The 15,148-nt window shown below is 31.4% G+C and overlaps 2 protein-coding genes across 5 annotated transcripts in view; one reads left to right on the forward strand and one right to left on the reverse strand.

The window, feature by feature from the left end:
- LOC118190081 (DNA polymerase beta-like) overlaps positions 1 to 8,808 on the reverse strand; it is a 35,709-nt gene extending 26,901 nt beyond the window's left edge. For 2 of the 4 annotated variants that reach the window (XM_085814668.1, XM_085814669.1), the window contains exon 1: positions 7,950 to 7,985. In XM_085814668.1, coding sequence (XP_085670794.1) covers positions 7,950 to 7,968 — 19 coding nt within the window. In that variant the 5' untranslated portion in view covers positions 7,969 to 7,985. Of the gene's footprint in view, positions 1 to 7,949; positions 7,986 to 8,715 lie in introns of those variants that run through there. The other 2 variants (XM_085814666.1, XM_035360772.2) reach the window with 2 other exon arrangements.
- A 225-nt stretch (positions 8,809 to 9,033) lies between these two features.
- The window catches only part of p115 (General vesicular transport factor p115), a 94,194-nt gene continuing 88,079 nt past the window's right edge, over positions 9,034 to 15,148 (forward strand). The window contains exons 1-2 of the mRNA XM_035360774.2: positions 9,034 to 9,179; positions 9,505 to 9,591. Of these exons, the coding sequence (XP_035216665.1) occupies positions 9,102 to 9,179; positions 9,505 to 9,591 (165 nt within the window). The 5' untranslated portion in view covers positions 9,034 to 9,101. The remainder of the gene's footprint in view (positions 9,180 to 9,504; positions 9,592 to 15,148) is intronic.

The following is a 15,148-nucleotide window of genomic DNA, read 5'->3' on the forward strand; positions in this document are numbered from 1 at the left end:
GTCTTCTTGGGACTTTAATTAGCCGAGATATTAATAAAAAATTAATTTTTCCCTCTGTTTTCCCTACATTTTCCACTTCTTTCTTGGGCATTCCCGATTACAGAGATTTGGCTACATGCCAAATTCTTTTTTCTCGAATATCAACGGAACGGCGTCGAGTTGAAATTCGAGACACATATCCTCGGATTTCAAACAATTCTCCGAATCCTTCAAAATTGTTCTCATCTTCGTACGACTTTAATCGGCTAAGAAATTAATTAAAAACTGCAGAAACATTAATTTCCGAGCTCATTTTTCCGAGTGGCAACAATAAACTATCGGTGACACACATTTTAGCTGATTATATACAGTGTCTCACAAAAGTGATGGGACACTTGTGCTTTACAAAAGGAAACTGTAATAAAATAAATTAAAAAAACATATAAAAATTTTTTGTGGATGTGTTTCATACTTAAATTTCGTAACAATTATTACATAACATAGATTTTCTCAAAATATTAAAATATTAATTTAATAAAAATACAATTGTTTAGAACAGAGCAAAAAATGGCTCACATAAGTGATGGGACACTTACTTTTCCATCAAATATTTATCCAAAAAGTTTACTTTTTAAAAGGTTTTAATATTTTGTTGGATTTCCTTTTACTTTTAAAACATGATTTAATCTTCTTGGGATGGATTCGATGAATTTTTTTTTGTGATTTCTGGAGTGATTTTACCCCATTCGTCTTGAAGCACTGATTTTAATTGTTGTTTTGAAGAAATGGTGTATTTGCGAATTCTTGATTCCAATTCTTGCCAAATATTCTCTATGGGATTTAAGTCTGGAGATTGTGGTGGTGTTTTTATTACTTCAGAACAGTTATACAGCAGCCAGAGTCTAATGTTCAAAGCAGTGTGCGTGTGGTCATTGACCTGGTAGAATTTAAAATCGTTATGAATGTTCAATTTTTGCACTGAAGATTTCAAATTTTGATTTAAAATGTCAATATACTTGTACTGATTCATTATACTGTCAATAAAAACAAGAGTACCAACTCCAGCGGACGACATACACCCCCATACAATAACTCCTCCTCCACCATGTTTTACTGTTGGCACCAAGTTCTGTTTTCGAAATTCTTCCCTGGGTTTTTCTCCACACCAAAATTCTACCGTCAGAACCAAATATATTAAATTTACTCTCATCAGGAAATATAACTTCATTCCAGTAATCAGAATTCTTATTTATGTTGGATTTTGTGAAAGCCAGTCTGAGTTTTCTGTTCTTTTCACTTACGAAGAATTTTTTCCTGGCTGCTCTACCGTGATATCCAGCAGATTGAATTACTCTTCTAATAGTCTCAGGTTTAACAAGCAATCTGTCAGAATCAGCAAGTTCTAATTATTTTTTTCCAACTTGAGTAGTACAGTCAAAAGTCGTTAATTCGGACACCCATAATCCGGACCTCAAAGCTAAAAACTTTCTGCACATGCGCCGCTTTGACGCATGCGCGTAGGCGTTTAAGCGTGTGCGTAAGACCTTTACGACTGCGCATTTGCATGTGCACAAGCACAGAATACGTTTTTGCTGCGCGTTTAACGTATAACGGACGGTATAAGCTAAAATTATCTAATTGTCTATTTCAGTTAATGTTGATGATTGCGTTGTTCCTTAATATTCGAATTGGATTCGGCTTATTATTTTTTGCAGACTGTAAGAGCAATTTTATAAAAGTAAGCTTGAACTTTCGATTATGTCAAATAGAATTTCCGATGCTGGAGCTCCCAAAGGATCTACGAAAACGAAAGTATGTTTCGATGTCCATCAAACAAAAAGTGGAATTGCTCCAAAAAATGGATAAAGGCATATCCTTTGTTTATCTAACCGTTCCGAAATCTGTTTATCAATTTCATGCTGCTCTGCGCAGGGGCGGGGGGGGGGATGTGGCGGCGCGCAATGAACTGGAAGTTGATCTGTCAACACTATCGTTATCTTCAGGGCAGATGTTTTTAATTTATTCAGCTTATAATTCCTTATTAAATCTAGTATTTCATCTCGATGTACTTCGTCTTTGATATGATTTAAATCACATTCCTCGTCATTATAAATATCATGAATACAAATCAAATGGTTTTCTGGTTGCAATTTTCTAATTTCGGCTATTCATAATGTATGCTTTACGCATGCGCACGTTGAAAGAAATGTTTAATAAAGTAAACAAATAAATATTAAGCTTTTTTTTGTAAATTTTGATGCCCTTTAGATCATAATTGCTCATTATTTTATAAATTACAGTTTCATATTTTTAATTTTATAATTTCTGCATGCCATCTTACCAGATTTAAACTGATGATCTATAATCCGGAAAAATCGATAATCCGGAATCACCGAAGTCCCGACGAGTCCAGATTAAAGACTTTTGACTGTATAACTTTTTTAATAACTCTTTGCAGAGAATTGCTATACACATTTCTGAATCTGGTCCCAATAACAAAAAGAGTACCAAATGTTTCCCAGCACTTGTTAAGAGAAAGGAAGAGAACGGACAAAAGAGATATTGGAATAAAGTGACCACATTTTCATTGAGACAAAGCGGGACAAAGTAAGAATTATAATTTAGTTATGAAAGCAGACCAATAATTCAAAAAAACATTTATTGTATACATTCATATACTTGTCTATAAATATACAAAAAATATGTATTATTAATTATTAGTAACTATAAAAATATTTTTAAAAAACAATAATTTGAATATTATGATTTTTAATTAATTTAAATTTTTTATTTTAAAAAAAAATTATGATTTTCTTTCATGGTCATATTTTTTATCCGAGTGAATACTTTGCAATAGATTCGAATCATTTATTAAAATGTCATGAAATTTCTCACGTGAATTGGTCAAATTATATTTTACACTTAACATAGATTTTAAAGTTTTAATGTTCAGTTGTAATGTTTTTTCAGTTATACATATTTTAATGATAGTACTAAGAAAAAACACTTTCTGTTGTTGCATTTGTTCCTGGAAGAGAGAGTGCGTCTACAGTTTTATATATATATATATATATATATATATATATATATATTTATATATATATATATATATATATATTTATATATATATATAATAAAATAATATATATGATAAATAATTATTTATCATATATATTATATGATAAATATTTTGATGAGGAATATTATTCTGTTTAAAATGAAGGAATAACTCCATACACTTTTTGTTTGTTTGTACATTTGCAGACAACCAACATTTAATTTTTCCATCAGTAATGTATCTTCTTACCAATGACACCTCATCAAAAAGATCATTTTTGCAAATATTATTTTTCAAAAAATGGTTACTAATATATCCAAAAGGTTTTTTCACATATGCTAATAAAATCTCCTTTTTTAATGTCACTCAGTGATAATTTTGAATAACCGGGAATTGAACTATCCATTCTTCAAGATATTTAGAGCAGTTATTATAAAAATTTTCGACTTCTTTAAAAAAACCCGGTCGTTTAATGGCACCTTGTTCTTCCAAATTGGCAATGCCCTTTTTCGAATAACTAATGGAACATAATCGTCTTCAATTCTTTCTTGCAATTTATTTTGTAATTACTGATTTCAGGTAGAGTAGACTTTAAGGTATCCTTGTATTATGGCGAAATTGTTGTTTGATTTATCGCCAAGTTATTATTTCATTTATGGTAGCCTGAGTAGTTGAATGTTATGGAAACCCTATTGTGACATAATCGGATGCATGATTCTGGGAAATTTTGAATCATAGGATGTTTTGTAAGCATCTTTGTGGTGTGTGTTGGTTTGATTCTTTAGACGGTAGAACAGCCGAATGTAGTAAGATTAATTTGAAGTTTCCGTATGATTTGAAGCGAAAGGGGAAAAGAGCTTTAATTGACTGGTGTGTAAATGAAGGTTTACTTAGTAGCCATTATAAGTATCCTGTATGTAGGAAGGCTATGCGTTTAGTCAAACGTAAAAACCGTTTAGATGGATTTGAATGGGTTTGTAGGAAGAGAGGTTCAGATGGTCACTATGGGAAGCGTTCGATCAGAAACAGTACCTGGTTTGAAAAAAGTCATTTAAGTATGATTGATATTTTGATTTTTACGTGGCTCTGCGTGTACGAAGCGAACTCGAAAATCATGGTAAGTGAATATTTGCTTTTGGTAGTGCTTAAATGTATAACATGTTTTTCCTTTTTTATGTTATTTTATTGTTTGGTTTAAAATGAATTTTATTGAGATTATGTATTTTTTGTTTGCCTATACTGTAGAATTTGGTCCTCCTTTGACTTTTTAAGTGAAAATATATTGATGTGTACATGGACAAAGTAAAGGGAGTGCGCAATGCAAGTTTGTGCAATTCTGGGATTTTTTTTTTTAAGTGAAAATAGGTGGACGTGTACATGGATAAAGTTAAAAGAGTGCGCAATGCCATTTTTGTGCAATTCGGGGATTTTTTTTTTTAAGTGAAAATAGGTCGATGTGAACATGGATAAAGTCAAAGGAGTGGGCAATGCCATTTTTGTGCAATTCAGGGATTTTTTTAAAGTGAAAATAAGTCGATGTGTACATGGATACAGAGTTTATGCAATTGTTTGCCTTGTTATTTTGGCTTTGTGTAGCGGCGATTTTTGGCGCAAAAATTACCGCTTCGCAAGCCAAAATAACGAGTCAAAGAATTGCACAAAATTGGTATCCATGTACCACCAAAAACGCCAAGTTTCGCCAAGGGGTACCCTAAACTATACTTTTACCCTGATTTCATTTGACACTTCCGTAATTGAAATTTTGTTCCCTTCAATAATTTTCACAGCATTGTGAAATAACGTAGTTTGGTTGTGGATGAACGGAAGCCAAATTTGTGATGTGCCATTTTCAAAAAAGAGCTGCAATATTCTTGGACATTTATCTTGTGATAAAAAGTATGATTTGAATGGTTCATATATTTTTTAAATATTTTTTACAGCTGGTAAAAGAGCTAACCACCGTGTTCACAAAAATCCTTCAAACTTTCAACATGCACTGTATATATACTATATATATATATATATATATATGATGTTGTTTGAATAGTATTGTGTAGAATGTGTGCTGCACAACCTACTCTAATAATTTTTTGGTTCAAATGTTAAGTTTTGTAAAAATGTTATTGACTCCTTTTCTAACTTTTTCACTAAAATTTGTGTTATTGTTATCCGCACAATAGGTAATAATTTTATTGTTCAAATTATTCTTTATTAAAATAGTACTTTTGAATTATTCTTTATTTTGAATTATTTATTAATACAATAGGTAATAATTTTATTGTTCAAATTATTCTTTATTAAAATAGTACTTATTGAATCAAAAATTATTTATGAAGTTTCATTTGGCAATGAAACAAAATATGAGATATAATATAATTAATAATACTATACTGGAAAATTAGATTATAGTATAATATAATTTAATTCCTGTTTTTGAATCAAAAAAATCTAACAATTGTGGGAAACAATTTTATATCTTTGTGGTTGGAAGAACCAGAATATATGAATATAAATGTGCATTTATCTAATTCTTTCTGCAATTGTGAAAACGAATATCATGAAAAAACATTACAAATACTTGCCTCGGTTTTTGTCCTTGCATATGCAAATTCTTTGTTGTACAATGTTTTGATCATTTGTGACGTACAATCAGTTGATCTGAAATGGTGTTTATGGTGTGGAAAGCAAATAGCCCTTTAGCTAATGCTAGCTGCTCCTCTGTGTTGCCAAAACTAGCACTGCGAAAAAAATGTTCCATTTTAAACAAGGAATCGGCATTATTCAAAAATCTTCTGTGCCTTTTTGTCATTAGATGTTTAGTAATATCGTTCTTTTCTGCCATGCGAGACTGAAAATTCAGTGTTGCATTTATCACACCATATTATATAGTCTATTTTGGTTTTTTTAATAAGTGGAAATTCTCTGCTTAGCTCCTCATTAAATTTGCATTCTCTTCTTTTACTCATCTTTTATTTTATGGGTAAATACTATAAATAGATAATATACCACAAAAGACAAAAAATGTACTAAGTTTTACCTTATTGACTGTTACGCTGTGGCTGTGTTACTATTGCCCTTATTTCGTCAATCAAATAATGAGTCGGACGTCAAACTGAAAACAACAAACCGCCCTGTCTAATGGCAGTACACACTTATCTGTATTAAGACAAGATCAGTCACCCAGACAGTATAGTGATTAGGGGTACTGAAGTATAGTGGTATAGTGGTTAGGGGGTATTGCGGTACCGAAGGACTCGGGTTTGAATCCCAGAGAAGACATGAATGTTTGTAAATGTATGGTGTCGGCGCAGCACGGCAGCACTCTAAATATGCAGTGAGCCAAAAGACCTCATCTGATTTCGTGGGAGACCCCCGGATCCCCCACCGGGTTGCTCTTCCTCAAAATTGGGGGTGGAAAATAGAAGTCAAACTTCTTTTCGGAGTAGGCTCCGGTTAACATTGTTCCATGCAACATGGACATGAGAACAAGACAAAATCAACACGGATTTGATTTACATCGATACAGATGGGAAAAAAATGGTGTCACAGAAGTGTATGAACTCTCCACAAACATGACGTTCGCCCTTCACCAACTATTCCGCACATGCACAAAATGGTATTAAGGTTGACTTTGTTTCAACAGCTAATTCGAGCATACGCAACAGCTTCCAGCCTAATTTAGTTAACTCTGCATGCATTTTATGTGTTTTTTGTTTACGTATTTTTTATTTCTTTATTTAGTAAGGAATTATAAGGCAAATAAAATAAAAACATCTGCCCTGAAGATAAGGATAGTGCAGACAGATCAACTTCCAATTGATTGTGCGCCGCGGCGTTAAAGATAAACAAAGTTTAGATAAACAAAGGATATGCCTTTATCCACTTTTTGTTTAATGAACTTCGAAACATACTTTGTAGATCCTTTACATATTAATAAATATATATCAGAAATTCTGTTTGACATAATCGAAAGTTCAAGCTTACTTTTATAAAATTGCTCTAACAGTCTGCAAAAAATAATAAGCCGGATCCAATTCGAAGATTAAGGAACAACGCAATCTGCAACATTAAGTGAATTAGATAATTTTAGCTTAGCTTATACTGTCCGTTATACATTAAACGCACACTCGTAAACGTATTTTGCGCACATGTACAAGCATATTCGCAGCCGTAAAGGTCAACCCGACACATGCGCAAAAAGTTTGTAGCTTTGAGGTCCGGATTATAGATCATTCCGGATTATGGGTGTCCGAATTAATGACTTTTGACTGTATTAATAAATAACAGGTAGTACATTTAAAGCAAGAAATGCAGATATTTTCTAAAAAGCGGGATCGGGACGTGTGGTCACTTTATATTCGAATCGTATATAACTTCAAAAATACAGAAAAGAGTGAATAGTCAAATAAAAAGAGCTGTAGCAGCTAAAGATATATGTGATGTTATCACAAATCAAGCAAAAGACAGATTTTAGAGTACCAATTTTATTTAATTTCTCCATACTTTACTGTTTCTCTCCTCAAAACTACAAAATTTCAGGAGTCTGAGGAAAAGTTTCCAACTCATTCTTGATTAAACTGATGTTTATTTCATGTTACAGATGGATAATGTGAAAATTGAACTAGGAATAATTTACAGATTATATTTCAGAAATATGACTGATGTCAGTAGTCTTCTACAAATTAATATAGAAGAAATTTACAGACTTTGTTTTCAGAGACCTACGAACTATTGCTAATTATTTTTACTATTCTTTTGACAACTGCTGAAGCTGAGAGATGCTCCTCAGCTTTAAAACGAGTTACGACAATTTCAAGAGGCACTATGAGGAAAGACAGAGTAGGTATCTTAGCCATCCTCTCAACTCGGGAAAAAAAAAAAAAAAAAAAAAAAAGCATGATAAATGCCATACCTAAATTCAATGAAAACATTGCTGATTTGTTTGCCTCTAAAAAAGACAGAAAAGTGGATTTAGTTTACAAAAATTGTACTTGACTATTTGTAATCAACGTTCAAAGATCACGGCAAGCAATATTATAATTTAATTATATTCCACTGTAAAAAATAACATATTACAAATTTTACCTATGAGAACTAGTTTTCTTTTAATTGCATTGATTCTAATACACTTAAAAATGCAAATGTATTTAAATTTGTAAGTTATGTCATATGTGCATATTTAATTTTCGAAATTTATTTTGTGAACCATTATTTAAATGCCCACAAACCAGCACTGGGTCTGCTTAGAAACCATTTAAACGTCAAGCAATGGGTTAAAGAGCATTCCATCCACATACAAGAATTGTAAATTGTACACTTTATAATAAAAAATTATACATGTGTATATTTTAGCAACAAAAGTGAAAAAAATTATGGAAAACTTACAAAATTATAAATAATCAATTTTCGGAAACCGTCACGTTCATATCTATTATCGATATAAAAATTATAATTATAAACTATATGCACTTTTTAAAAGCATGGCAAATATTTCTATAAAAGTTTCAGGACTATTTATTATTTCTTAAAATTTCAAAGATGCTGTTTGACTATTAAAATTAAACGTTAATAAATAACAGTTACATTTTATCATAACATTATAGTGTCCATTACATAAAAGAACTCCTTCAAATAATTCAATAAATAATAGACTATAAAATACATTTTTGCTAATATACCTAAAAGAAATTCACAAAATTCACTATTCGGCCCTTGAAATTCAGGTGCTTTACGTTTACTCATGTTTAAAAACTTTTTGTAAATAAATAGTATATGATGCCATTTAATTTTCATAAGTTTTTAAAATACAATACTGTCTTTTATTATGATGAGTTTTTTTTTGTAAGATATGAATTGTTTTTTTAACAATATGTGTAGTTTAGAACAGTTTTTTAGCTTATATGAGTAATGTTTTAATTTTCTAATATTTTTCAGTGAATTATGAATTCTTTCTTGTTTTCTTCAGATTGACAAAAACGGAAGTATACAATCTGAAACCGGATATCGTCTGGATGGAAGCCACGCAAACTTAAGTATTCGGTTTTGCTATTAGAAATCTGAAGTAATGGAGTATTTTAAAAGTGGCTTAAAATCTGTTTTAGGGACACCACAGGATTCTCAACAGCCAACAGTCGCTGAAACGGTACTTATCCATATTAATATCTGTAAGAAAGCCGGTTGAGGTGAACGTGGTTCATAATGAAACCAAACAGTCCGATATTAATATTGCTAATTTTAATTTAACTTTATCATAATTCTCTGTTACACAAGCAGGAAAACGACAGATTTCGTTATTTAGTAACTAAAGTGATGACAGAACTTTTAAAAATTGCATTTTGCCATGATTCAATATAAAAATCTGTTTGTTTTTGGCGCATAGTTGCATTTCTGTGTGTTCAAATGAATTCATGTATGTAGTTTCGCGCATTTATTTTGTGTGAAATTGTACATATTTTATTGTTTTCCAGGTGGAGAAACTTGTTGATAGGGTTCAGACATCCACGCTGCTTGATGATCGAAGAGATGCATGTAGAGCTCTTAAAGCTCTTTCCAATGTAAGTCTTCTGTAATAGTGCATATTAAATTTATGTTTTAGCATTAACTTCCAAAAGCATTAACTATTTTTTAATATTTTATTGCTTTTCAAATATTTTTAATTGCTTGCCTCTGTTTAAGTAAAAATAAATACGTATCTCATAGTGAAATATATATATATTTTGTATAGTATAAAACTCTGTATTTAAGAAAATTTTAATTGGCAGTTTTTCTGTTCAGGTACAAAAACACAAATTGCTCAAATAAAAAGTATATCATATTATAATTTCTAAAAATTTAATAAAAATTTTCATGTTTCAAACTTGTTTCACATAATTTGTGTGTTGACAAAATGTGATGGATAAAAGGAATATGCGAGTGTGCATCTGTTGCACAAAGAGCGTGCATTTAGAAAAGAGAAGAGAATAGAAGTGGTGGATAACCTCAGGTGGTACATTTTTTAGGGCCGCAATTTTAATGTGAAACATTTTATAAGAGTTAAGTCATGTGGATTAACGAAACAGGTGAAGGATACCAAATTGCTGAATTATCATATAAAATTAAATTGAGTAGAAAAAGTATACTTATGATAGATAAAATATTCAAAGAAATCACTACAGAATTTCAGCAGCTATAGTCTATAATTTTAGAATGGGAATTTCAATGTTGTTTTCCACCACCGATCTAGCTCATAACCATGGAAACGAGCTGTGGGGAAAAAAGCTGACTGGCTAAATTTTTTCTACCATTTCATTTCCATTCAACATGTTTTGCTTTATGGAAAACATGCAAATAAAGACCTACTTTAAATACAGTCAGAAATGACGAAAAAAATGCTGTGTGGTAATGACATTGCAAATGAGAGAGCTGGTAATGGTGCTGAAGTATGTGAAGGTAGAATAAGGGTATGTTATAGCAGACTATAACATACCCTTATTCTACCTTCTATCTCCTTCAAAATTTTTAATAAAAAATAAAATAATAAATTAAGATCATGATGACATAAATAAGAAGGAATTCCCAGTTAAGAGATAAACATTTTATTTCTAATTAAGAGATAAACATTTTATTTCTTATTAACATTTTCTTCGGGAGAATAGAGGAGGGTGGCAGGTTCTTTTGAACTATAGCTGCTACTGCTGCAAACTTTCCTCACAGTTGCTGTAAGTGCTGCTAGTTGTGAGAAGATTTTTTTATATTAAAATCTTTTAAGAAATCTTGCTGTTTACATATCAGAAACGGGAGCAATGAAGCAGACTTCTGCACTGTCATTAATGGTTTCATTAACTGAAAAGAAAGCAAAATAATATAATTTAAAAATATAGGCTAATCTTTGGAATATGGTAACAGGTAGTTTGGCGACATTTTGGTAAGGCGATAAAGGTTACTAGCTAGGACTTTAGCAGTGTACACGGATAAAGTCAAGAGTGTGTGCAATGCCATTTTTGTGCAATTCTGGGATGATTTTTTTTTAAGTGAAAATAGGTCGACGTGTACATGGATACCGTGTATGTGCAATTCTTAACAACGCGGCAAGCAGTTTGTGATTCTGCACTTTCTCCCAATTTCACACCTAATCTTCGTCATGATTAAGCACTTTTGTTCCATAAAAATTCTAGCATAAGCGTAATTTGACTAGCAGATTGTTGGAAAAAAATATTAAGTAAAAAAAAAAAGCTTTTACTTCATGAAAACAAAATGGTGTCCAAACAAAAACTAGAAGGTTGCTGTAGGAGGGTTGGTCGCCAAATTTTCGCCAAAAAATCACCAAGTTACCATAATCCAAAGATTAACCTAGGATTAAACTTTTGCTTGAAAAATAAAAAAAATAGACTTTTAATTTATTTCCTTATATATCACTTTAATGTATTTTAGCTGTTTCTTTGTGTTTTGAAAGTGGCATCAAATTTAAAGATCACCCAGGGTGCACAACTTTTGGCTATGCCACTGAGAGCATATCTTTGTTACTGCATCGTGTTCAGGCCACATATAATAGTTGACAGAGACTTATTGTGAGATTATTAAGCTCAAGTTCAAATCTTAGATGAGGCATGGATATTTATGATTATGAATTGCCTTTATATGTGTTTTAAATGTGTCTGTTATATAGAGAACATTAAAAATCTGTCAATTTGAAAGCTTATTTGAGCATGGGTTACATGATTGTTGTCTTCAGTTTTTCCAGATGTCTTTGATCAAAAGTGGAATAAGGTTGGGAAGTGATCCTCTTAACGCTAGTGCTTAGAACTTAAGGCCAATGACTTTTCATGAGGCAGTTCTTGGAATTATTCTTCAAATGGCTAGAATGGAGGTTCTTAGGTCATTAATTGTGTGGAGCTGTCATAATAAGATGTAGAATATTTGGTACTTACATGATATTGCAAACACGATAGTAGAAGTCATCAAATTTTCAGAATGTTTCAGACTCTGGCTATTAAATATATAACCGTTCTTCAGGCGACCATGTTCATAAGAGTCAGTCAACCAGCATCGCCATTTTTGTATGCATCTTTTATTTATTTATTTATTTATTTTAAGTTTTATCAGTTCTTATGAACAAATAGTGATATTTTTTGCCTTAATTTTAAAATGTGGAATTTTTCAGCAGTGGAAAAAAACTGCAGTAAAATTTTTGCAGAATATAGACTTTTGCTGCACAATATCTAAATAAAAACAACTGGAAGATACATTTGATAGGTATCAAGGTTTGCTTGATGCCAAGTCTCTGCAATTCTTTGGTTTCTTTTAAGTGAAAAAAAATTGCCGTATACTTGGGAAGAAGATAGTTAGTTTTAGGCCTCATTAAAAAAAGTCATGAAAACCACCAGTTCGCAGCCAATAAATAACTTTTACCTTTGTACTAATTGTGGTTGCTATTAATGCACATGTACTGAATTTTCTTCATGGAAAAAAAAATTAAGCTGAATTAAATAATTTATAGATAATGTAAATTGGATAGTTTAATAATTTTTTATTCATTAAATTTTAACTGATATTTAATGACTAAAACGATTTTGTGAAAACATATTTGTTTAAGAATTCGTGTTTTATTTCAGCTTTTATGAAAAGAAAGAACCTTATCAATTATATTTTTACCCAATTAAATTGTGGGTGTGGGGCAGTTAAGTCATCAAATAGTCAAACTGCATATCTAAAAATTATTAATTTATCAGAATGCTATTAACCTGTTTTTCCTAATAGCATAATTTGAAAAGATATTTGAGAAAAATTCAATTGTAATTTTAAAAAATACTGTTTCAAATTTTCAAAAAAATTTTTTGATGTATTTATTTTAATTTTTTGATGTATCTCAAATATAAAAGATATTTGAGAAAAATTCAATTGTAATTTTAAAAAATACTGTTTCAAATTTTCAAAAAAATTTTTTGATCTTTTTAATGTGTTTTCATTGCAGATACATATATTGGTCTGAAATTTTTTTAAATAAGCACTGATAATAAGTGGCAGAAAAAATTAATGGTTAGATTCACTGTGAACTATTTTAGTCTAGCAGATGATTTTTTATTGACCAGTTTAGCACAGAATAAATTTTAGGCAGAAGGAAAAGTGAAATTAATCTGAGAACATTATCACACTATGATTTTAAAGTAGGATTAAATCAAGAAGGAAGTGTTGAACGTCTACAGGTAGCATTTGGAAATGAAGGTCCATCTCATACTGCTGTATTCAGATAGTATACAGAATTTCACAGATTTTGCAACTCTCTTCAGGATGAAAAACATACAGGAAAATGGTTGTCAGCAATAAATCCATACAGAAAATCTTAATCCTTGATAATTGCTGCACCTACCAAACGATACAGAATGAGCTTAACATTGGATCCGCTGTCATACATAAATTATTCATGAAGAATTGCGTATAAAAAAACTAGTTTGCCATTTGGTTCCCCATAATTTAACTGAGCACCAAAAAAAGGAGCATGACAAAATCAGTAAAAAAAACCTTTAAATTACTTAACGATAGTAGCCACTGCTTCTAAAATCGTAACTGGTGATGAAACGGGCATACCATTTTTTACATTACAACATATCAAGAAAGTAATGTGTGGGTCTTTGAAGATGATCCCATGTCCATGGTGGTAAAATGCTTTGAAAAAAGTAACTGGTCAAAGCCATAAAGCTGGAAGGACAGAAGATACTCACATCTAACTGGTACATCACCAAGTGTCTTCCAGAAATTCTTCAAGAAGTGAATGTTAGAGGACTCGTGCTCCAACATGATAATGCATCTTCGTTAAAACTATTATTTGACGGTGCCCCCTTGGCGAACTTGCCGATTTTTGGCGGTACATGGATACAGAGTTTATGCAATTCTTTGTTATTTTAGCTTTGTTTAGTGGCGATTTTCATGCCAAAAATCGTCGCTAAACAAAGCCAAAATAACAAGTCAAAGAAATGCACAAACTCGGTATCCATGTACACATCAACCTATTTTCACTTTTAAAAAAAAAATCACAGAATTGCACAAACTCGGCATTGTGCACAAAAAATATATATTCTCAATAAACTGTGTTTTAAATCAATCAATGAAATAACAAAAAAGCACTACACACTACACAAAGGAAATAGCCACCTACCTTATTTAGAAATTTCTCTGTCTTCCGTCTGTGGCACACAAAATTCCTAAACAGCATCCAAAAACGTTCCTCAAACCATGTTCTCTTTCTAACGGAACACTTTATATGGTGACCATTTGAACCTTTCTTGCAACAAACCTATTCAAAGCCATCTGAATGATCTTTACGTTTGACCATATGCATTTCCTTTGTACAAACAGGACACATAATTGCTACTAAGTAAACCTTCATTTACACACAGTCAATTAATGCTTCCCCCCCTTTGTTCCAAGTCCTATAGAAATTTCAAATTAATCTTATCATATTCAGCTGTTTTATAGTGTAAACCACAAAATAGCAACTTCCTAACCAACACCCAACACACAAACAAGCCCTTACAAATCTTTTCTCATCAGTCAAATTCACGCAACCAATTACGTCATAATAGGGTTTCCATAACATTCAACTGCTCAGTTACCATAAATGAAACAACAACTTGGCGATAATCCAACGGGCACCCTTTACTCAGGTTCCCACAAATGAAACAACAATTTGGCGATGGCACCCTCAACTATAGACTAGCCTGCATCTTCTCATTAAGATTGGCGGTTGAATTTCGTGAACAAAAACATCAAAGTGATAAAACATCCATTCTATTCACCCAATATAGCTATGTGCGACTTTTGGTTATTTTTTAATATAAAAGAAGTTACGTGAGCATCATTTTCTTTCCGAAGATGAGATTGATGAGGCTATAAATGCAATTTTTTCACTGATTCCAAGAAATGAATGGCGTGAAGCATTTAATCTTTGGAAAATTCGTCTACAGAAGTGTAATGATCTTAGAGGAGACTACTTTGAACACTCCTAAAATTTCATAAATATAACTTTAAAAACTAATATGTATCTAAAAAATTTCAGAGTGATCCTTATATATAAAAAAGGTTCAAGAAAATCTGGCCGGTAGAAAAGTATTAAAGATTGGTTTCAAGATTTGGGGC

This window comes from Stegodyphus dumicola, chromosome 4 (genome assembly GCF_044657685.1).
Source record: "Stegodyphus dumicola isolate Sdum_Otavi_A_Nest chromosome 4, ASM4465768v1".
Lineage (NCBI taxonomy): Eukaryota > Metazoa > Arthropoda > Arachnida > Araneae > Eresidae > Stegodyphus > Stegodyphus dumicola.